Raw genomic sequence first — 23,354 nt, forward strand, 5'->3', positions numbered from 1 at the left:
CATCAACACACGATCGTCAGTGAAAAGCAAATCAATGACAGCTGTAATCTAACCTCAGTATAACAGTCCCACCGTATAACCCACTATTGATGAGGGTTCCTGGGTCTGTCCCCCAAGCACATTAAAAGGTGGAATGAAATTCCGCTGGGTGCTGTTTGTAGCACATTTGGTCAACGTGTTTGCAAGAGATTCCTGTTAAAGATCTTGTTAAAATAGCACAACACGATTTTCTCACAAACACGGTAAAGAGTTCAATGCAAATAGTGATAGCAGCCCATGCGAGGCAGCACGACAGCAGGACAATGTGACGCCTACCTCTCGGAGTTCAGTTGAGATCGGATGGCCCAGTGCGTTGAGGGAAGTGTATTGTACTTTGTACCCTGTCACAGGCCCGACTGCCACAGTCCAATGAATACGCATCGAATCAAAGCCCTCGTCGCTGAAGGTCAGACTTGAGGGGCCACCGGGCACTTGTGTAACTGAAGCACAGGAAAACAACAATTTTAATTTTACCATTGTATATAGACCTCTAAATACAGCTGTGCAGCGCCCATTTTTCAGACACTAACTGGCCTACTAGGCCCCCAGTATGGTGGGCAGGAAACGCACGCACAATTCCGGCCAGAAATGTGCCGTCCGCCATATTGGAAAAGGAATAAAAATCACCGCGCTGTATCCAAGCCTGAAACAGGCATTAGACACTTTGCATATGCAAATAAGGGGCCTAACATCTCATTAGGAGGCACCTTTAAAAGGACATGGGGGCGGTTTCCGTTTTGAGCGTTAATTGAGCGGGTGTTATTCGGGCGATGGGTGGGCCAGGGCATGCATGGCGGTCATAGGGTTGCCAACTCTGGTTGGATGTATTCCTGGAGGTTTCATCACATGACTTCCTGCCTCGAATTGCCCCGCCCCCACAGTGCCGTCCGTCACACTCCCGCCAATGGGTCCATCCTCCAGGCGTCACGACCTTCCCCCGCCCAATTGGAAAGGGAACAGACTCATTGTTACCCAATTGGATTCAACTTGACTGTCAGTCAAACAGCCTTTTTCCCCCATCTCTAATATTTTTACAACTAATAAATGAAAATGTTCAAAGAAAATGAAGAAAAACACAATTTTATTTTAATGTTGCTACGATTTTTCTCCTGGGTTTTTGCTCGCAGCAGTATCCAGGAGATTAATCTTTAATTCCTGAAGACGGAGGGTCGACAATCTCTAGGCGGTCACCTAGAAGACTCAGCGTGGGATCCGACCGATTTTTTTGGTGCTTATTGGAATGAGGTCAGTGAGCTGCCGGCGTAAAACAAGCTCCCCGATAGCCAGCTTGCCGAGTTGGGGGTGGGAAATTGGGCGGGGTGGCCGAGTGTGAAGGGCCTACAGCAGCACCTTAAAGGGGAGGGGGGATCGGTGGCGGGAAATGAAAAGATGCAGCACTTTAGTGCAGCAGGCAACGTGTGCGCGGAACCTCCGCCAACAAATACACTGGCCCCCATTTTATTGTGGGGCGGGATCCTCCCGTGTGAGGTGGCACAGTCACAGAGTGACATTAAACCAGGCCTCCGAGGTCACCAGCCTGCCCTCTTGCCTGTGTAGTGGCTCATAATGCAGGGGACCTAAAGAGAAGGGGACAGTAGAGGCAGAAACCAAACACCCGTCCTCACGTAAAGGGTACGACATAAACAATGGCTACCAGATCCTGTAAAACGACTCCCTTCTCTAAGAACAGTGCCTCATTTGACGCAGAGCATTATGGGAGCGAGAGGAGTCCCATGGTGACTTCTAGGACATTTGGTTGAGATTCGCTACTTAACGAATTGTATGTACCATTTGAATGGATGAAGTTTTCAGGACACGTGATATCATGGATCGCGACCTGTGACTACACTCGGTTTAAACAGAGGCAGAATTTCTCACTCTGTAGTATCCCAATACACTGGTTAAACTTTTAAAAAGTGTATCGCTTCCTTCTTCAGAGCCATATCACAAGCCCTGCCAAACACGTCGAACACAAAACAGTAAGGCAGTCTCCATGGTCTGGTTTTCCTTACCGCCAGGTGCATCCAGGACACCCCCAGTAGTGGAACAAACCCTCTGCGAAATCAGCGACGAGAGAGACCGGAGGATTTTAAAGTCATGCACAAAAAACGAATATTCCTCTGTGGGTGTTGAGGTAATATCATCAAGTTCCTTTTTATCTGCATTCTTGATCCCTGGGGTGGGGAGGGGGAGAGGGGCGGGGAAGTAAACGTTGAAATATTAATGTCACAGGTAACAAGTGTTCAGTGTTTGAAATGATTCCACGTTTCTCTCACGCAAATACCATCCAAGTGAGTCTCGAACGTACCAACTGCAAATAATTTAACACCTTGGCTGCGTAACTTTAAGGCTGATACATCAACGTTATCCTGTGATTTTCCGTCCGTTATCAAGATGGCGATCTAAACACAAAACATTAAACCTTAAGAGATCAATGACATTAAAAACTTATTTAATTTGTCTTCCACTTGCATTTACTACCTTCTCAAGGCTTGCTTCCCGCGCTCCAAATTTGATGCGCAGAATGGAAGCATACACCTTCATATGAGGCCATAACCATCTTACAAATTGAACTTCAATGGTTTTATTTTGAAAAACTGTTGATGATTGTTGATTTGTTAAAATGCCATTTTCTGCTGGGGTCCCACACTGAGCGTTGCAATCAGGGTTGCTATGTAACCGGAATGTTCTCTGGTTAAGGAAGAGTATGTGTCCTGGGCAATGGGGCAAATGTTTCTTCTTATTGTGCCTGGAAGTAAAGAATCTCCTGAGCACAGCACATAGAGCAAAATGGGGCAAGGAGGATCACACCTGCATAACACAACTCTCCTGACTTTCCATCCATTGATTTAAATGGTTAGAAAATTGGGATGGAGGGGGTGAGTAGCTCCATTATAGGCATGTTATACTCCCATCCAATTTTCCTTGATGTGCTGCACCGAGGTAATCCTTTCCACCCCAAGTGCAGTAAGGGGAAAATCTGCCCCAATGTCTCTGACGTGAATGTCTCACATAACCTCAAGAAATGGGGCATCTGACTGGTTATTTCAGGCAAAAGAGTTCCAGACAGTTCCCAATGACTAAGAATCCACACACCAAACTGTTGCCAATTCATCACTATCCTGAATCTTTTCTCTGACCCTGGTATGAAAGGAGGCAAAGGAAAGGTAGTTGTCTCAGTGGCACCAGTATTTTTCCTTCTCTGGACTTAAGAACATAAGAACATAAGAAACAGGAGCAGGATTAGGCCACGCTGCCCTTCGAGTCTGGTCCGCCATTCAATAAGATTATGGCTGATCTTCTACCCCAAGTCCACTTTCCCGCCCGATCCCCATATCCCTTGCTTCCCTTAGTGTCCAAAAATCTATCGATCTCAGTCTTGAATATACTCAACGACTGAGCATCCACAGCCCTCTGTGGTAGAGAATTCCAAAGATTCACAAACCCGAGTGAAGAAGTTTTTCCTCAGTCCTAAATGGCCGACCTCTTATCTTGCGACTATGACTCCTAGTTCTAGACTCTCCAGCGAGGGGAAACAGCCTCTCAACATCATGTTAAGCCCTCTAAGAATTCAATGAGATCACCTCTCATTCTTCTAAACACCAGAGAGTATAGGCCCATTCTACTCAATCTCTCCTCATGGGACATCCTTCTCATCCCAGGAATCAATCTAGTGAACCTTTATTGCACCCCCTCTGAGGCAATTATATCCTTACTTAGGTAAGGAGACCAAAACTGTACACAGTATTCCAAGTGTGGTCTCACCAGACCCCTATATAATTGCAGCAAGACCTCCTTACTCTTATACTCCAACCCCCTTGCAATAAATGCTAATATACCATTTGCTTTCCTAATTGCTTGCTGTGCCTGCTTGTTAACTTTCTGTGATTCATGTGCAAGGATACCCAAATCCCTCTGAATACCAACATTTCTTAGTGTCTCACATTTCCCCATATTATATTCCATCTGCACCTTCTCGCCCACTCACTTAACCTGTTTCTATCCCTTTGCAGCCTCTTTGCGTCCTCCTCACAGCTTACTTTCCCACCTAGCTTTGTATCGTCAGCAAACTTGAATACATTTCACTTGGTCCCCTCATCTAAGTCATTGATATATATTGTAAACAGCTGAGGCCCAAGCACGTGAGACACATTCAGGGCTTGTTGTCTGATAAGGTAATCCCTCTCTCACCTCAGCCATCAACCTCCCTCTCTCCATTGCAACATTTATTTATTTTCTCAATATTACTACAGTGCTCCTCTGAACTTTTATCTTCTGTTCCTTCTAAGCTCCAAATATCTCATCCTAAAGGCACTCCCTCCTTTTTCATCCTCACTTTGTTGAAACCAAGACGCATCACACCAGCTCCTACTCTAACTCATTATTTCTCAGAGCCTCCTGTTTTCTATTGTAATAGACTCTTTCCCAAGTCCTTAAAATTGTGGAATCTCTTAACTCTCTCGGTCTTCCCTTCTTACTAATATCTACTGATTTCGACAACCAACTTTTAGCATCATCTCACTACCATTTCTCAACTTATCTCATCTTCTCATCAACTCTTTCCAAACTCTGTGTAGTGCTGTAGCATGAGCCTTTGGCGTTCACCAAGATTTCTCAATCAAAAAGAGAAATGCTAGGGATCCCTTCATTGTCTGACCTAGATGTCATATCTAGATGAAAAGTGCTTGGTGTCATTAGGTCCAAAGACCAAAACATTCCCTGCTCCGTAACCCAGTCATCCCTCTTTTGAATGGGCACCTAAAAGTTACAGCACATTCAGCCCATTGAGCCTGTGCTGATGCTAGCTCAACTGGAACTATTTACTCTAATCCCATTTCCCAGCCCTTTCTTGTATCCTTTTATATTCTTCTCAAATACACATCCAATTAACTGTTATGGTCTCTGCCTCAATAATTACTGTGATAAAGCAACCCATGTTCTAACAACACTGCGTGTAAAAAAATCTCTTCTAGTTTCCCCCTTTGTTTTTCATGGGATAATCCTCAATCTGTGCCCCTTGCAGCTAATTTGCCAACCTGTGGCGTTTCTTTCATTGTTTATTATCCCAAAACCTTTCATCATTTAAAGATGCTCTACAGAATCCGGCCTTAATCTTCTCTGTCCCAGAGGAAAAAAAGCCCAATTTTTCAAGCATTTCTTCCCAACTATGATCTCTCACTCCTGCTATCATTCTAGTGGATTCTCACAGTACTCTTTTCATGATGTGGAGATGCCGGTGATGGACTGGGGTTGACAATTGTAAACAATTTTACAACACCAAGTTATAGTCCAACAATTTTATTTGAAATTCACAAGCTTTCGGAGGCTTCCTCCTTCCTCAGGTGAATTTCCACAACATTCACCTGAGGAAGGAGGAAGCCTCCGAAAGCTTGTGAATTTCAAATAAAATTGTTGGACTATAACTTGGTGTTGTAAAATTGTTTACAATACTCTTTTCATGGCTCTAATACCCTTCCTACAGTGGGATAATACCTGATTAAAATGCATACGAAATATTTAAAGAGAGACACATTTAGAATGATGAATTTTCTCTCACTTGCCTTGGGGACGCTGCGCCTCAGTTTGACAGATCCAAAGAAATTGTCCGCTATGTGTTTCAATCCAGCCCCTGTTCTTGTGTTTCCACCTTTGTAACGCAAATTGCGGACTGCAGTCAGTATTTGGGATCCATTGCTATAGTCTTCAAATGAGAACTCAACCCTTTTAAAAGGAAAAAAAACATGAAGCATTCCAGGGCCATGCTAAGAAAGGAGTTGTGATGCTCCCTGGGGGACATCAACAGGGAAAACTGGCCTAGGTGTTCCACCAACATCACCTGAAGGGATTAAGTCAAATAAAGTTTGCCTTAACACAATTATCTACGCATTATGGCTGGTTCCCTGTTGTAACATAGGAGGCACTTTCAACAACAACAACTTGCATTTATATAGCGCCTTTAATGTAGTAAAACGTCCCAAGGCGCTTCATAGGAGCGTTATCAGACAAAATTTGACACCGAGCCACATGAGATCTTAGCATAGGTGACCAAAAGCTTGATCAAAGAGATAGGTTTTAAGGAGCGTCTTAAAGGAGTCTCAAAATCAATTAACAGGTATCAGCCAACCTTTGAGGTCATCTGATGGACTGTATGTCACAATGATCTATTAAAGGGTTAAGTGCTGTACTGAAGATCTCATATTCCTAATTAAAAAATGGTAACATTGTATGTACTGGCAATCCTGAATCCGCTCTTTCAGGAAAGTGGCAAAGAGGATAGCTTACTTCTTATAAATGTCCTGCTGATGTGTACAGATCTCAGAACATCAGGAGTGTATCAAAAGCCAAAATCAGGATACAGATGGGTCAACACTGTTATGAAGTCAGTTAATGGACTCATAACGCATCGTCTAATCAGAACAAATTTCTCTGGGGGCTTCAAACCAACCTCGGTCCTCTCAGGTGGACGTAAAAGATCCCACGGCACTATTTCGAAGAGCTGGGGACTTCTCCCAAATGTCCTGGTCAACATTTATCCCTCAACCAACATAACTAAGACAGATGATCTAGCCATTTTCACATTTCTGTTTGTGGGACTTTGCTGTGCGCAAACTGACTGCCGCGTTTCCTACATTACAACAGTGACTACGCTTCAAAAGTACTTCATTGACTGTAAAGCCCCTCGGGGCGTCTTGAGGTCGTGAAAGGCGCTATATAAATGCAAGTTCTTTCTTTCTTATCTTTCTTTTGCTTCCAACTGACAGCATACATTAAATTACAGCATAAATTATAACAATGCAGACCCAATTCTACCACTTTGCAATGGGCTTCCTTCATAAAATATCAGGGACACTGATGATTCATCTGTTAAAAGACTCCTTTGTATACGCACTCGTGAAGTCTCAGACTGTCGCCCTGAATTTCATACTCAGCGTAAAAAGGAAATCCTTCATTGCCATTTATAGTCCAAAATGTCCCCAAAGCCCAAAAACTATGAGTAACCCATTCCTTCTTTGCTGCTGAGTAAGTCTTTTCAGATCTCAGTAGGACTGGTACAGCCATTAACCTTATCAACTGCCATTTCATTCAGTTAAACTGACCCACAATCTGAATTGCATACTTTCATATGAATCACAAAAATGACATTGAAAATGGTAATGAGAGTAAAGTCGGGGCAGATGTAAAGTTCATTAAAGGATCTTTGACCAAAGACAGCAGTAAGTGGCTGAGCAATTTTTGCAAATGTCCAGACTGTAAAAACATCTGTAATATCTTGTAATTATTAAAGCACGTTTCACTTGTTTGAGGGAAACTTAGGGACAGAACAGTGAAAAACAAAGAAATAGGAAGGCTTGCATCGCAAGCAGTGTACACTATCCACCGGATGCACTGCACCAACTCGCCAAGGCTTCTTTGATAGAACCTCCCAAACCCGCAACCTCCACCACCTAGAAGGACAAGAGCAGCAGGCGCATGGGAACAACACCACCTGCACGTTCCCCTCCAAGTCACACACCATCCCGACTTGGAAATATATCGCCATTCCTTCATCGTCGCTGGGTCAAAATCCTGGAACTCCCGACCTAACAGCACCGTGGGAGAACCTTCACCACACGGACTGCAGCGGTTCAAGAAGGCGGCTCACCACCACCTTCACAAGGTCAAAAGTACTTAATTGGCTGTAAAGCGCTTTGGGACGTCCTGAGGTCGTGAAAGGCGCTATAGAAATGTGAGTTCTTTCTTTTTCTTTTTATCCTGTGCTCCCAGAAGGGATCCATGCTCCAAGAGTCATAGTTAGTGCTACGCCACTGAGGCACTAATTCTTCAACCCATGTTCCCTTTGAGATTGGCTCCCTGCTGAGAGCTCAGGACCAGTGAGTCTACCCTCTTGTGTTGACTTTCAAAAACCACCTATTTTTTAAACTAATAAACGAGCAGCAGCTTACCTTGGGTCATCACTATACTGCACAAGGCCAATTCTGACTGCACTTTGACTAATGACATTTACAAATGGATGAATAATTGTTTCAATAAAGCCTTTGATTTCTTCAAAATTGACTCTTCCAATGCTCGAGGAGCCATCCACGAGGTAGACAATATCAGCAGCAATGATATTTTTGCACGTTGCTGAAACGTAAAGGAGACAGGCGTTACTCTAGTTCTCGCAGAAGACCAAGACGTAGCAATTGTTTTTTTGAGTATTGACAGATCTTTCCTTCAGTGTCATATGTGCACAAAGTAATTCCCAGGAATGGCTAGCAATGGATGACATTAAATTAGATTAGTGAACAGTGCAGAACCAGAGGAACACTGTCTTTGTTAGATTTTGGATGTTGAAAGTGAGCCCATCTGCAGCTCACGAAGGTTCTTTAGATTAATAACTGACTGTGCAGAGACTGTGTTCTGTACATCACAACTTCAGATTTCTTTCATTAACATTGAGCCAAGGCCCATGGTGTTGGACGCGACCAATTTTGGAAGAGGACAGATCCCTCCCCGGAAGGTTCAGCGAGTTTATCCAGTGAGTAGCAGGGCCCATTTAGTTGTACCAAACCGCTACCAAAAATACCAAATGGACTGTCGAGGTCCAAGAAGAATGCCCATCACCACCTTCTCAATTGTCCTGGCCAATATTTATCCCTCAACCAACACCTCTAAAACTGTTGCCCCATTAATGGCCAGATACGTTTTTAGAAACCTCGCTTTTCAAAGTCGCACATTCCGTTAGAGGGTACTTAATGAAGAAATATCTCAGGTTATCAGGTTAAGTCTCCGGTTTGTGCTAAGTTAGCTGATCAATTAGCCCCAGTGCCACTAGGATAGGGAGAGAAAATCATCCAGGGTTCCTACTCTTGATCGCTATCCAGCAACCCCTGTTTGAAGTGTGGGTGTGTGGTCACCGGGTGAGGGCAGAATCAGACTCTGCTGCGATGCCAACAACAACAACTTGCATTTATATAGCGCCTTTAACATTGTAAAACTTCCCAAGGTGCTTCACAGGAGCATTTTCAAGCAAAATTTGACACCGAGCAACATAAGGGCAGGTGACCAAAAGCAGGGTCAAAAAGGTAGGTTTCAAGGAGTGTCTTACAGGAGGAGAGAGGGGTAGAGAGGCGGAGAGGTTTAGGGAGGGAATTCTAGAGTTCAGGATCTCAGCAGCTGAAGGCATGGCCGCCAATGGTGGAGCGATGAAAATCGAGGATGCGCGAAAGGCCAGAATTGGAGGAGCGCAGAGATCTCAGAGGGTTGTAGGGCTGGAGGAGGTTACAGCGATAGGGAGGGGCGAGGCCAGGGAGGGATCAGAAAACAAGGATGAGAATTTTAAAATCGAGGTATTCCCGGACCGGGAGCCAATGTAGGTCAGCGAGCACAGGGGTGATGGACGAATGGGGCTTGGTGCGAGTTAGGTTGTGGGCAGCAGAGCTTTGGATGGGCTCAAATTTATTGAAGGTGGGAGACGGGAGGCCGGCCAGGAGACCAACCTTCATCAAGTCTCAGTTAAGGCCACTTAGACAAGATGCTGGCTGGCGACTGGTTCATATGAAACCATAACCCAGTGAGAGCAGGGGAGGGGAGAAAATTAGCAACAAATGTGATGATTAAACAAAAGAAAAGGGTATGAAAGAAGATAAACTAAGTGGTCAGAAGCTATCATGCAACAGTTCATATTTACATAGCACTTCTCCTGTAGAGGACAATATCTCAGAGCACTTTACAAACAAGTGGATACTCAGCAGGAGAGAAGGGGGAAAGATGCAAAAGAGAAGGGCTTTAAGGAGGCTTTTGACAACAGGACTGGAGATAACTAGGCAGGGGGATTTTGGAAGAGATTTCCAGAAGACATGACTATAGCGGCTGAAGGAACAGCCACTATCGGTGTTTTACTATCAAGTGGATTGAGACTGCACAATCTCATTTAACTTAGGACGTTTACAGTACTTGTGTGCGAGTGTGTGAATGAGAGAGATTTTAATCCCATTAGTCTGAGCTGAGTTTGAACTTGGATCGTTGAGTATTAGTACAATCTGCCAATCGTCAGCCATTTCTAATAGTAAAATTGCTCCAATTGGTCTTGGTTTATCTTCCCTAAGGCATCTTGTCTCAATGATGTAACAGATGAAAATCTGACGGTTACTGTTTAACGACACTCTTTACTGTACCTTTCTGTGCTTGAGCCTTCGAGAGGGTGATGAGAACAGCCTGAATTGTCGCCACCAATGTGAGCCACATTTTCATTGTCTCCATCTGGAAAGGAAGAGAAAGAAAATAAAACATGCTTTAATGAAACCACAGGCTGAACAAGAAAGATACTAAATTCATTTCCTTTGCATGAACTGTGCACTCATCAAGGAATGGATGTTACTGGGGAATGCTATACCTTCCAAACTTGGGCCCCCAGTGTCAGCATCAAATACTCCCATATCAGGTAGAGCGCGGTGAGATACAGAGCAAAGCTCCCTCTGTTCTACCCCAGCAATGAGCCTCATCACCAGCCTCGCAAGGAGCATTCCTACTCCACAGTGTGATATTTTTTCTATCGCACTGGCCAGAGATTTATGGCGTGACTTCACAATACTCCACTGTTGGCAGACAGCCTCACTCGATGTGAGCGCAGATTGAAGATGGAGCTGGAAACCACCTCTTGGCAAAGTTATAAGAAGAGCAGGGAGTTCTCCCCGGTGTTTTGGCCAACATTTCCTCGACCAACATCACCAAAACAGATGATTTGGTCATTATCTCATTGCTGTTTGTGGGGCCCTGCTCTCCATAATTTGGCTGCCGTACTTCCCTACATTACAACAGTGACTACACTTCAAAAGTACTTACTGCAATTGGTTGTAAAGCTCTTTGAGACATCCTGAGGTCGTTAAAGGCGCTATATAAATGCAATTTGTTCTTTTCTTCCTTTCTATGACTGACTGACAGTTCCAAATGGAAAACAACTCAACCAACTTTACATTGTTGCATTATAAGAATACTTGTATTCTTGTAATACAGGATACTATATAACCGAGGCATAGACTATAAGAGCAGGGAGGTTATGCTAGAACTGTATAAAACATTAGTTAGGCCACAGCTTGAGTACTGCGCACAGTTCTGGTCACCACATTACAGGAAAGATGTGATTGCACTTGAGAGGGTACAGAGGAGATTTACGAGGATGTTGCCAGGACTGGAGAATTTTAGCTGTGGGGAAAGATTGGATAGGCTAAAGTTGTTTTCTTTGGAACAAAGGAGGCTGAGGGGAGATATAATTGAGGTGTTTAAAATTATGAGGGGCCTAGATAGAGTGGATAGGAAGGACCTATTTCCCTTAGCATAGAGGTCAATAACCAGGGGGGCACTGATGTAAAGTAATTGGTAGAAGGATTAGAGGGGAGCTGAGGAGAAATTTTTTCACCCAGAGGGTGGTGGGGGTCTGGAACTCACTGCCTGAATGGGTGGTAGAGGCAGAAACCCTCAACTCATTTAAAAAATACTTGGATATGCACCTGAAGTGCCAAAAACTACAAGGCTACGGACCAAGTGCTGGAAAGTGGGATTAGGCATGATAGCTCTTTTTCAGCCGGCACAGACATGATGGTTCGAATGGCCTCCTTCTGTGCTGTAAATTTCTATGATTCTATGAATGAAAGCAAGTTAAAAGGGACTCACTCCCATCCAGTCAAGTTAAGCTCAATTTCGAAAGAACGGTACTTTAGTGTTAAATAAAGAAAACGATTGGGAGGAGAAATCACGCCAGTTAAAACCCCACCGAGTCCACTCAAGCTTCCTGACATTTACAATTTATATCCAATTAGAATGGCATTTTGTGTTTGTGGGATCTTGCTGTGAACAAATTGGCTGCTGCGCTTACCCACATAACAACAGTGAGTGCACTTCGAAACAAAATTCATTGAATGTGAAGCACCGGGGAACATTAGAGACAGATAGTGGGTACAGCACAGGACGATGCCATTCGGCCCATCGTGCCTGTGCCTGCTCTTTGAAAGAGCTATCCAATTCCCTTGCTCATTCCCCATAGCCCTGTAAATTTTTTCCCTTCAAGTATTTATCCAATTCCTTTTTGAAAGTTATTATTGAATCTGCTTCAACCACCCTTTCAGGCAGCGCATTCCAGATCATAACAACTCGCTGCGTAAAAAAAAATGTTTCCTCATGTCTCTTTTGCCTCTGGCTCTTTTGCCAATCACCTTAAATCTGTGTCCTCTGGTTACCGACCCTTCTGCCACTGGAAACAGATTGATGAGGCACTAGAAAAGGTAATAGATAAAGGCAAGCACTTTCTTTCAAGTTATTAGTAATTTAGAATCTATTTGCAGCAAATTACAGTAATTATCAACAAAAGATCCATCTTGGTTTTGAAATGCTGGTGCAAGGCTCAATGTGAAATGAGTGAACTGGTCGGTCTCCGTGAGCACACGGTACAAAACTACCTGGAATTTGCCTGTAATTAGCAACATTCCTCGTAGAGGCCACAAGAATAATAGTCATGCTTCTACAGTTGAGGTAGAGTAGGGAGAGCTTTACTTTGCATCAAACCCCCTCTGCACCTGAGCTGGAAGACCTTGAAGCTGACTGACACTAGTTGCCAAAAGTAGTAAAGTGCTCCCCAGGGCTATGTAAACTTAACATTTAGTTTAACAGACAGAAAAAACAAACTTGCATTTCTAAGAGCGTCTTAGCACATCCTGAGAACATCCCCAAGTGCTTCACATGGGGGTTGCTGACTCTCCAGGATTGTCCTGGAGTCTCCAGGAATTGAAGATAAATCTCCAGGACAATGCTGGAGTAAACTCAGGAAAAAAAATAGTAGGGGGGCATTGATAACATTTTTTTTTCAACACTTTTGTTTATTTGTTATAAAAATGTTGGAGTTGGAAAAGAAAAGACTGTTTGACTGAAAATCTGTTCGCCTTCCAATTGGCCGTAGGAAGGCGGTTGCCCAGCGAGAATGGACATGTCGGGCGACCAATGGGGGAAGTGTGGGGGTGGGGCAGTTGGAGGGAAGAGGTCATGTGATGAAACCTCCAGGATCACATCCAACCAGAGTTGGCAACCCCGAGCTTCACAGCCAATTGCTCACTTTTGAAATACAGTCACTGTTCTTACGCGGCTGCCTACTGGTGTACGCAGCATTTAAATAATCTTTAAATTGCTGGAGTTTTCTTTTTCAATGCTTGGAGAAAGGGAGAGTTCTTTTTGTCATTGTGAAACCTAGGTGAAGGAGCAAGGTCTTTGGGGGCGGGAGAGCACCCAGACAGAAGAAGAGATGAGATAATCAAGAAGTAGGAAGTAAGGTGAGGCCAAGATTGGATTTTAAAAACCTGTACGTTGTAGGCGGAAAAAGGGAAGACTGAAGGAGGTTAAGGTGTTCCACAGTTCAGAGTTCCGGAGAATGAGTGAGTTAGAACATATTAAGGTTCTAGGGGAGATTTAATAGCCTTTTGTTGACATCCTTGCATAGAATAGAGCAGAGCTTAGAGCAGAGAAGGTTAAGGGGAGATTTACTAGAGGTGTTCAAAATTATGAAGGGTTTTGACAGAGTAAATAAGGAGAAACTGTTTCCACTGGCAGGAGGGTCGGTAACCAGAGGACACAGAGTTAAGGTAATTGCCAAAAGAACCAGGTGGGAGATCAGGAGAATAATATTTTTTTACGCAGCGAGTTGTTATGATCTGGAATGCACTGCCTGAAAGGGCGGTGGAAGCAGATTCAGTAGTAACTTTCAAAAGGGAATTGGATTTATACTTGAAAGGGAAAAATTTGCAGTGCTATGAGGAAAGAGCAGGGGAATGGGGCTAATTGGATAGCTCTTTCAAAGAGCCAGCACAGGCATGATGGCCTGAATGGCCTCCTTCTGTGGCTCTATGATTCTAACACTGCAAGGGGTAATTTTGCCAAAATGCACTGGCACTGGAGAAAACCTTACCTCCCACCAGCGTATACTGAAAGATGGTGGGCAATGCCCCCACGGTCTTCTGATGTGTGCTAGTAGCGGGGCACGCACTCAGAATAATATCCCACAGTGCTTTCAATGACGTTTAACAGGGCAATGATTGTCCAACCCTCAGCTGTACTATTTGGCACAATCCAGCACTATGAAGTAAAAGTATCAAAAATACAAAAAAAATAATAAATGCATCACAAAATCCCTTTATTGCTAGAGATGAAGAAGGACAGGGGTGTGGTCCATCCCAGCTCATTCATCCAGAAGGAAACCACAGTCCCACTCCTCATCACAGCATCCAACTGTGTCACCAATGATCTCAGGGCTTTCGCTTCCACTCAGAAGTTCCATTCAGAGTGTTGATACTTCCTGTCATCAGTCCGAGGAATCCTTTCTAAGCGTGAAGTAACTAGTTCACAAACTTGTCAAAGTGCACCTAACTGCTTATTCCTAATTAGTTTGAAAGCAGAGTAAGCACTCCCTGTGGCACATCCCACCTCGGAGCTCGCATGCAAGATGTATTGTTTATGGCTCTTTCATTGAGAGAAAGGATGTATAAAACCTCTGGATAGCACATCCCCCTGATATAACATGCCCCTTGTACAATTTGGAAAGCCTGTGTGGTAGAAAAGGGTTGATTTGACATACCATGATTGAAAAGAATGCAAACTTTAATTCTTTCTGCCTCGTGCCTTTAACCCTTTATTGTCACTGATCTCATTCTAATCAAGTCATCGTTTCACCTCAACCCTATTTTGGTTGTTATCTGCCCAGCCATTGAATTACCCTTTCACCTCCTTTGAGTTCACACTGATGCAATGAAAGTTTCCTGTCTCTGTTAGTTGTGAGGATTATGTATGAGGTTAAGTTGGGCAGTATCCATCCAGTTCCTAGTGGGTGCATGGCTGCAGCACAAAAGGCCCACAATTTGGTACAGATTGGCACTAAAGTTGGAGATCTCACTCAGTTGGGCCTGAAAGATGGCCAAGGTGGGGAACTCAAACGTCACGCAGGTGCAGCAAGTACATGCTTTTCTGAGGTTAGGGTTAAAGCGCATTGTTGGAGCAGCATCTAGGAGGATTTGATGCTGACACGCGAGTGCCCAGGTAAGTAATGATTTAGGATCATCTGATCTCAAATTTAAGCATTGAGGCTGCAAGGGTAAACATCCTGTCCCAACCCACCAGTGAGGCTGCTCTCTCCGCCATGAAGTTATTTACAAAGAGTGGTAGAGGCAGAAACCCTCAACTCATTTAAAAAGTACTTGGATGTGCACTTGAAGTGCCGTAACCTACAGGGCTACGGACCAAGTGCTGGAAAGTGGGATTAAGCTGGATAGCTCTTTTTCGGCCGGCACAGACACGATGGGCCGAATGGCCTCCTTCTGTGTCGTAACTTTCTATGATTCTATCACCATCCCACTGGACCTGCAAAGTCGAATACATGCCCACGGCAAACCCAGATCACCCCCATACACTGCCAAAGATCAGAATGAAACAACTACCTCTCACAATAACCGCACTTATGGACAACTACCTTTAGTGATAAAAACAGAAAATGCCAGAAAAGCTCAGCAAGTGAGGCAGCATCTGTGGAGGAAGAAACAGAGTTAATGTCTCAGGTCAATGATGCTTCGTCAGAACTGGAAGATGTTAAAGAGTTAAAGTTTTTGAGCTAGTACAGAGCGAGGGAAAGGGGGGGAGGGGAGGGAGAGGAGGAAAGAACAAAAGGGAAGGTCTGTGATAGGGTGGAGGGCAGGAGTGATTAAATGACAAAAGGGATGATGGTGCAAGGCAAGGAGGGTGGGAATGGGACAAGTTAAGAAACAAAAGATGGGTCTAGAGTAGCTGTAAATGGCAACAGCAGAACCATTACCAACAGCTGTGGTCCAATAAATATAATGAAAAAAAAATGGGAGCAGTGGTTATGATCTGAAATTATTGAAATCAATGTTGAGTCCGGAAGGTTGTAAAGTGCCTGATCGAAAGATGCTGTTCCTCGAGCATCTGTTGAGCTTCATTGGAACAGTGTAAGAGGCCGAGGACAGAAGTCAGAGTGGGAGTGGGATGGGGAATTAAAGTGGCAAATGACCGGCAGGTCAAGGTCAGGCCTGCAGACTGCGCGGAGGTGTTCAGCAAAGCGATCACCCAGTCTGCGTTTGGTCTCCCCAATGTAGAGGAGACCGCATTGTGATTTCTTTTTGTATTTTTTGGACTGCAGCTGCTGGTAATGATTCTGCTGTTGCCATTTACAGCTCCTCTAGACCCATCTTTTGTTTCTTTACTTGTCCCATTACCACCCCACGTTGCCTTGCACCATCATCCCTTTTGTCATTTAATCACTCTTGCCATCTACCCTATCAAAAACCTTCCCTTTTGTTCTTTCCTTCCTTCCCCTCCCCTCCCCCCCCCCATCCAGCTCTGTACTTGTTTAAAAACTTTAACTCTTTAACATCGTCCAGTTCTGACAAAAGGTCTTCGACCTGATACGTTAACTCTGTTTCTTTCTCCACAGATGCTGCCTCACTTGCTGAGCTTCTCCAGCATTTTCTGTTTTTATCTCAGATTTCCAGCATCTGCAGTATTTTGCTTTATCTTTAGTGATGTATAATGATGAAACAAAATGGCATCCCATGCACACAAAACGGAAGGACATTTTATCCCATTGCACCAATGCACTGCCATCTTATTTTTTTAAACAAACCATGTATGTGGGACCTCAGGAAGGATATATTGGCCTTAGAGGGAGTGCAGCGCAGATTCGGCAAAATGATACCCTCTCAGATGGACGTAAAAGATCCGGGTGCCCTGGCCAATACTTATCCTTCAACCAACATCACTAAAACAGATGGTCTGGTCATTTATCTCATTGCTGTTTGTGGGATCTTGCTGTGCGCAAATTGGCTGCTGTATTTCCCCACATTTCAACAGTGACTACACTTCAATAGTACTTCATTGGCTGTAAAGTGCTTTGAGACGTCCTGAGGTCGTGAAAAGTGCCGTATAAATGCAAGTCTTTCCTTGTTACGACTGACTGACAGTTCCAAATGGAAACAAACACCACCAACTTTACATTGTTACATTACAAGAATGAAACCGAGTTAAAAGGGACTCACTCCCACCCAGTCAAGTCAAGCTCAATTTGGAAACTACTTTATCATTAAATAAAGAAAATGATTGGGAGCAGAAATCATGCCAGTACTCAAAGCAACTTAAATGTTACGATTTATATTCAATTAGAATGGTACAAACCACAGCTTCAGGACCACATCTGTGAAGTTTGTAAATTTAAACATCTGGCTCCAGTTAAATTTGAGATGCTCGGAAGACTGGGTGAGCACAATAAATCTACGTGTATTTTAAATTGATGGACACCAGGGCATGAAAGTCACAGCACCCCTATAGTGGGCCTGTACAACATCTCCACACTCTACATTCATATTCCTGGCCTTACAGACTGGGACTATCAGTAAAGCATGGGGGAATGAAGCAGTGTGCTCCCAGAATATTTATGGTATGGATTACGTCTTCCCTCTCCAACAACAAGTTGTTGCATTTATATAGCACCTTTAACGTAGAACACCGTCCCAACACGCTTCATAGGAGCGTCATCAGACAAAAATTGACACTAAGCCAAAGAAGGAGATTTTAGGACAGGTGACCAAAAGCTTGGTCAGAGGTAGGTTTTAAGGAGCGTCTTAAAGGAGGAGAGAGAGGTAGAGAGGTGGAGACGTTTAGGGAGATAATTCCAGAGCTTAGGGCCCAGGCGGCTGAAGGAACGGCCGCCAATGGTGGGGCAAACGAAGTGGAGGCAAGAGGCCAGGATTGAAGGAACGCAGAGGTCTCGGAGGACTGCAGGGCTGGAGGAGGTTACAGAGATAGGGAGGGTCAAGGCCATGGAGGGATTTAAACACAAGGATGAGAATTTTAAATTTGAGGCATTGGTGGACCGGGAGCCAATGTAGGTCAACGAGCACAGGGGGTGATGAGGGAGCGGGACTTGGTGCGAGTTAGGATAAGGGCAGCAGTGTTTTGGATGAGCTGTAGTTCATGGTAGGGTGGAAGCTGGGAGGCCATCCCGAAAGGCATTGGAATGGTCAAGTCTGGACGTAACAAAAGCATGGATGAGGGTTTCAGCAGCAGATGGACGATGTTACGGAGGTGGACATGGGTGGTCTTAGTGATGGAGCAGATACGGAGTTGGAATCTCAGCTCAGGGTCAAATAGGACACCAAGGTTGCAAACGGTCTGGTTCAGCCTGAGACAGTGGCCAGGGAGAGGGATGGAGTCAGTGGCTAGGGAACGGAGTTTGTGGAGGGACCCTCCCAACTTTGGACAGGACAGTGCAAGATTTCAGAGCAGAGGCCAGGACTGTAAATCGGATGCCAAAAAACTCCAACTGGTAAATCGGAAGTCTGTTCTTTTTCCATATACTTTGATGTGCAGACTCTAGTTATTAAAGTTTTCCAGAAATTTTCAGCAGCAAAGCAGAGCAAACTTCAGAACAGGGGCCATGATCCTCTCCCCTGCCCTGTCCCTGTTTAGTGTTCGACTTGACGACCCTAACTACAGGCTAGGATTGCCAACTCTGGTTGGGTGTATTCCTGGAGATGTCATCGCATGACCGCCTGCCTCCAACCGCACCACACTCCCCCGCCATTGGCCACCCAACACGTCCATACTCACGATGCCCCGCCTTCCCAAGCCAATCGGAAAGCGAACAGACTTCATTACCCGATTGGATGATTCTTGACTGTCAGTCGGTCAGCCCTTTTTTCCCCCCCATGTCTGATATTTTTATAACTAATAGACAAAAGTGTTCAAAGAAAATGTTTTTTAAAAAGAGGGTTTTTTTTAATGCCCTTATGATTTTTTCTCCTGAGCTGCTCAGAGCAGTGTCCTTGGAGATTAATCTTTAATTCTCGGCGACTCCAGGGCAATCCTGGAGGGTTGGCAACCCTTTTGCAGGCTCAAGCGCCCCTTCTGCTAACCTGCGAATATTCCACTTTCAACACCAATGATCTTAAGCCGTTCTCCCACTTTTGGTTTACTGAGACTTGCTTGCCTTACAGAAAGATGTGGAGATGCCGGTCGGTGATGGACTGGGGTTGACAATTGTAAACAATTTTACAACACCAAGTTATAGTCCAGCAATTTTATTTTAAATTCACAAGCTTTCGGAGGCTTCCTCCTTCCTCAGGTGAATGTTGTTGGAAAAATAATTTTTCCAACAACGTTCACCTGAGGAAGGAGGAAGCCTCCGAAAGCTTGTGAATTTAAAATAAAATTGCTGGACTATAACTTGGTGTTGTAAAATTACTTACAGAAAGAAGCTCAGGGCTCTTGGTGTTCAGGGTAGGGGCGGGGGGGGGGGGGAGGGGGGAGGAGCAGGGGAGGGGAGGGGGGGTGGAGAACAGCACAAAAGACTCATTCGACATCAAAGCAAAGCCATTGTTCGGAGTCACTGCCTCTGTGAAGCGCTGAAAAGGGAAATTTTTCCAAAAAAGGTCGGTAAACTCGATGGGTGGCAAAGCAGAAACAAAAACAGAAATACGGCCAGGGAAATTTCTCTCCTCAACATGGATCATCGCAGATTTCAAAAGGTTCCTGCAAATAGCACATCCCATTACATCAGAAAGACAAATTCTACCATCTGCACAACTGGCTTAACTTTCAGACTCGCCTCAAGGAAAGCAGTAGATCATGATTTAAGCTTCTTCTAAAAAGCACTATCTTGAATAAATAGTTAATCCACTACGGTCTCCTTACAGGCATTTAGAAATTTATGAAAGGCTGTTATCAAAAAGGCCGCATTTTGGGAGGCTTGCGTTGGGGGAGGGACAGTAGAAGTAAATGGGACACCTTTAAAGTGCAGGTCTACAATATTGGCTCAGGTCCAAGTGTGGCAGGAACTGGCCTGTTCATACTGCAAGGCAGATTCCACAACAGCTGTGTCAACATTTTTTTTGTATTTCAAAATATACTTTATTTCATAAAATTTAATGATACACACAGCTCAATTTAAAAAACACAATTCCAAGCAATTCAGTTCAAACTAATACAATGCAGATCGTACACCCTAAAATCAATCCCATTATTACAGTACAAAACATAGTATGTGTCTTCTGATACATTCTGTCCAATACAAAGTGGGGTGGCCTTACACAGTGGCCTTTCCTCATAGAGCCTTTGCATAGGTTGCACCTCACTTCAGTGCGTCCGCAGCACGTCTTCCTGGGCCTTAGAGTGCGCTAGTCGGCAACACTCGGTCACGGACCAGCAAGTTTTGGGCAGACCAAAGGGCCTCCTTCACCAAGGTGATATCTGTCTCAGTGTGCGTCCCGGGGAACAGCCCGTAGACCACAGCGTCCTGTGTCACCGAGCTGTTGGGGATGAACCGGCACAGATACCAACTCATCTCTCTCCACACCCTCTGCGCGGAGGGGCAGTCCACCAGGAGGTGGAAGGACCGCCTTGGGAGGGCCCTTCTCACCACCATCCGGGCTACATCCTGGTGCTTGTTGGTCAGTTCCAGCGACGAGACGTTCTGCCAAATGGCATCGACCGTCTGGTCGGGGAACTGCCCAGTCAGATCCACCTTCTCCTTTCCCTGCAGGAACCCCAGAACGTTCCATGTCAACCACTGTCAAAATAACTACACTAATCTTGTGTCGGGCCTCGTCCCTCACTATCTCTTTAATCTCCTCCAATCTTACAACTCTCGCCACCCCCCCCTCCCCCACTTTCCATTCCTCTGACTCTAGTCTTTTTGGGCAACCCCACTCCCTTCGCCCCACCATTAGCAACCCTGCCTTCAGCCTAAACCTCTCTACCTCTCTCTCCTCCTTTAAGACGCTCCTTAAAACCTACCTCTTTGACCAAGCTTTTGGTCACTTGTCTTAATATCGTCTTACGTGGCTCGGTGTCAAATTTTGTTTGATAACACTCCTGTGAAGCGCCTTGGGATAGTTTACTACATTAAAGGCGCTATATAAATGCCAGTTATTGTTGTTGAAATCAGTATTCCCTGTAGCTGGGGATTGAGAGGTGTTGTGGGAGGGAATAATCAGATATGGCATCTGGGTGGAGTGAGCTTGATGGGCCGAGTGGCCTAGACTTGCTCTAGATATTCTTACCTTCTTAAAATTAAGTTAATGTTCAGAGACGGAATAGAAGGTGGGAGAATCTGCTACCACCACCCTTTCTGGCAGTGAATTCCAGATCATAACAACACTCTGCATAAAACAAAGTTTCCTCATGTCACCTCTGGTTCTTTTACCAATCACCTTAAATCTGTGTCCTCTGGTTACCAACTCTTCTGCCACTGGAAACAGTTTCTCCTTATTTACTCTATTCAAAACCTTGATGATTTTGAACACCTCCATCAAATCTCCTATTAACCTTCTCTGCTCTAAGGAGAACAACCCCAGCTTCTCCAGTTTCGCCACATAACTGAAATCCCTCATCCCTGGTACTATGTTTGAGTAACATCATCACTGTAAGGAAGACTTACCTTCATCTCAAAGCACTTCATTCACAATGAATTATTTTAAGGTGGAATGACTGTTGTTATGTAGGCAAAGGTGACAGCCATTTTGCACATAGCAAGATCCCACAAACAGCAAAGAGATGGATGCCTAGTTCATTTGTTTTGGGTGATGTTGGTTGAGAAAGGAATGTTGGCCAGGCCAGGACACCGGGAGAACTCTCTTACTCTCTGCTCTTTTTCCAAAGAGCACCATGGGATCTTTCGCAGTCACCTGAACCATGAAGATGGGCAGGATGGACCTCAGTTTAACGTCTCGTCCAAAGGTCAGAACTCCCAAGAGTGCTGCCCCTCCCTCGGTACTGTGCTGGATGGGGCTCAAACCCACAGTCTTAATTCTAATCAGAAGTAAGGTTTGATCTTTTGGTGTCGAGGGATAGGGAACTGACAGTCACTTTAAATTTCGGTTACTGCCACAGTCAATATTCAGTTCGAAATACAGAGCCAAGTTCCGTGGCTTTTGCATTCAACTGAACAAACAGAACATTCTTTCCATACAAACATATTTTGCTTGCAAAACTCATTAAGAGTAGATGTTCTTCAATTGAGAACCGTTTGACAAAAAAGCTCTTTGTTCTGCGTGAGGTTAATTAAGTCAGAAGGGGTTTTTACAAGGAGGTGATGAATGGATTTGTACCAAACACCTATTACATGGAGAGTGTCAACATTGCAGGGGAAGGCTCTGAGTCTGTAGACCTTCTCTTTGTGTCTTTAAGTATATCTATGATTTGTTTGGTTTTGAAAGATACTTTTTGAATTACTTTGTTCCGGGTCAAGTATTAAAAGGTACCAGGGGGCACATCCCAAAGAACGTGCTTCCCAGTTCACCAACAACAACTTGCATGTATACTGCACTTAATGTAGTAAAAAGTCCCAAGGCGCTCCACAGGAGCAATTACCAAACAAGATTTGACTCCGAGCCATATAAGGAGATATTAGGACAGCTTGGTCAAAGTGGTAGGTTTTAAAGAGCGACTTAAAAGGAGAGAGAGGTGGAGAGGCGGAGAGGTTTAGGGAGGGAATTCCAGAGCTTAGGGCCTAGGCAGCTGAAGGCGCGGCCGCCAATGGCGGAGTGAAGGAAATCGGGGAGGCAAGAGGCCAGAGTTGGAGGAGCGCAGAGATCTCGGAGGGTTGTAGGGCCGGAGGAGGTTACAGAGATAGGGAGGGGGCGAGGCCATGAAGTGATTTGAACACAAGGATGGGAATTTTAAATCGAGGCGTTGCCGGACCTGTAGGTCAGCGAGCACAGGAGTGAAGGGTGAACGGGACTTGGTGCGAGTTAGGATACGGGCAGCAGAGTTTTGGATGAGCTCAGGTTTATGGAGGGTGGTAGGTCGGAGGCCGGCTAGTTCTTCTATTAACACTGTGCTACAACACGTATGGAGGTGACACAATGAGACCCTGTGGGCTGAGTAAACGCCCAGGTTGCATGATTGCCAGTTCACATTTAGTATCAGTAGAGGTAGCGATTTTTATTTATGTATCTGAGGAGTCCACGTGAGTTAAATGTTCTGTAACTTACAGTAAGCTCTTGCTATTGGTTATCAGTTACTTTTAATAAATCTGATCCATACTTTACAGCCTAAACCGTGATGGTTACTCCATCCCATAGTTTAGCAGATTCAGCTAAATAAGGTGATAAGTTAACGAAGAATGGCCATTGGTACTGAGCATAAAGAAGATATATCAAAGACCCAAAAATCTTCTGACTCAGGCAGGTGTTCTACCAACTGAGCCAAACTGGCACTACATCAGAGGTCATTTAAGGGTTACAGAGTATGACCTCAACCCGTACAAAATCAGTTGACCCAGGGAGACAGGA

The 23,354-nt window shown here is 44.6% G+C and overlaps 1 protein-coding gene across 1 annotated transcript in view; it reads right to left on the reverse strand.

Annotated features, from left to right (window-relative positions):
• Positions 1-23,354, reverse strand: part of LOC137334354 (collagen alpha-1(VII) chain-like) — a 299,572-nt gene that overhangs the window by 260,279 nt on the left and 15,939 nt on the right. Inside the window, exons 2-7 of the mRNA XM_067999062.1 lie at positions 10,197-10,281; positions 7,983-8,163; positions 5,601-5,760; positions 2,348-2,441; positions 2,052-2,213; positions 316-479 (exon numbers count right to left, since the gene is read on the reverse strand). Coding sequence (XP_067855163.1) covers positions 316-479; positions 2,052-2,213; positions 2,348-2,441; positions 5,601-5,760; positions 7,983-8,163; positions 10,197-10,281 — 846 coding nt within the window. The remainder of the gene's footprint in view (positions 1-315; positions 480-2,051; positions 2,214-2,347; positions 2,442-5,600; positions 5,761-7,982; positions 8,164-10,196; positions 10,282-23,354) is intronic.

This window comes from Heptranchias perlo, chromosome 17 (assembly GCF_035084215.1).
Source record: "Heptranchias perlo isolate sHepPer1 chromosome 17, sHepPer1.hap1, whole genome shotgun sequence".
In the NCBI taxonomy this organism is placed as follows: Eukaryota; Metazoa; Chordata; class Chondrichthyes; order Hexanchiformes; family Hexanchidae; genus Heptranchias; species Heptranchias perlo.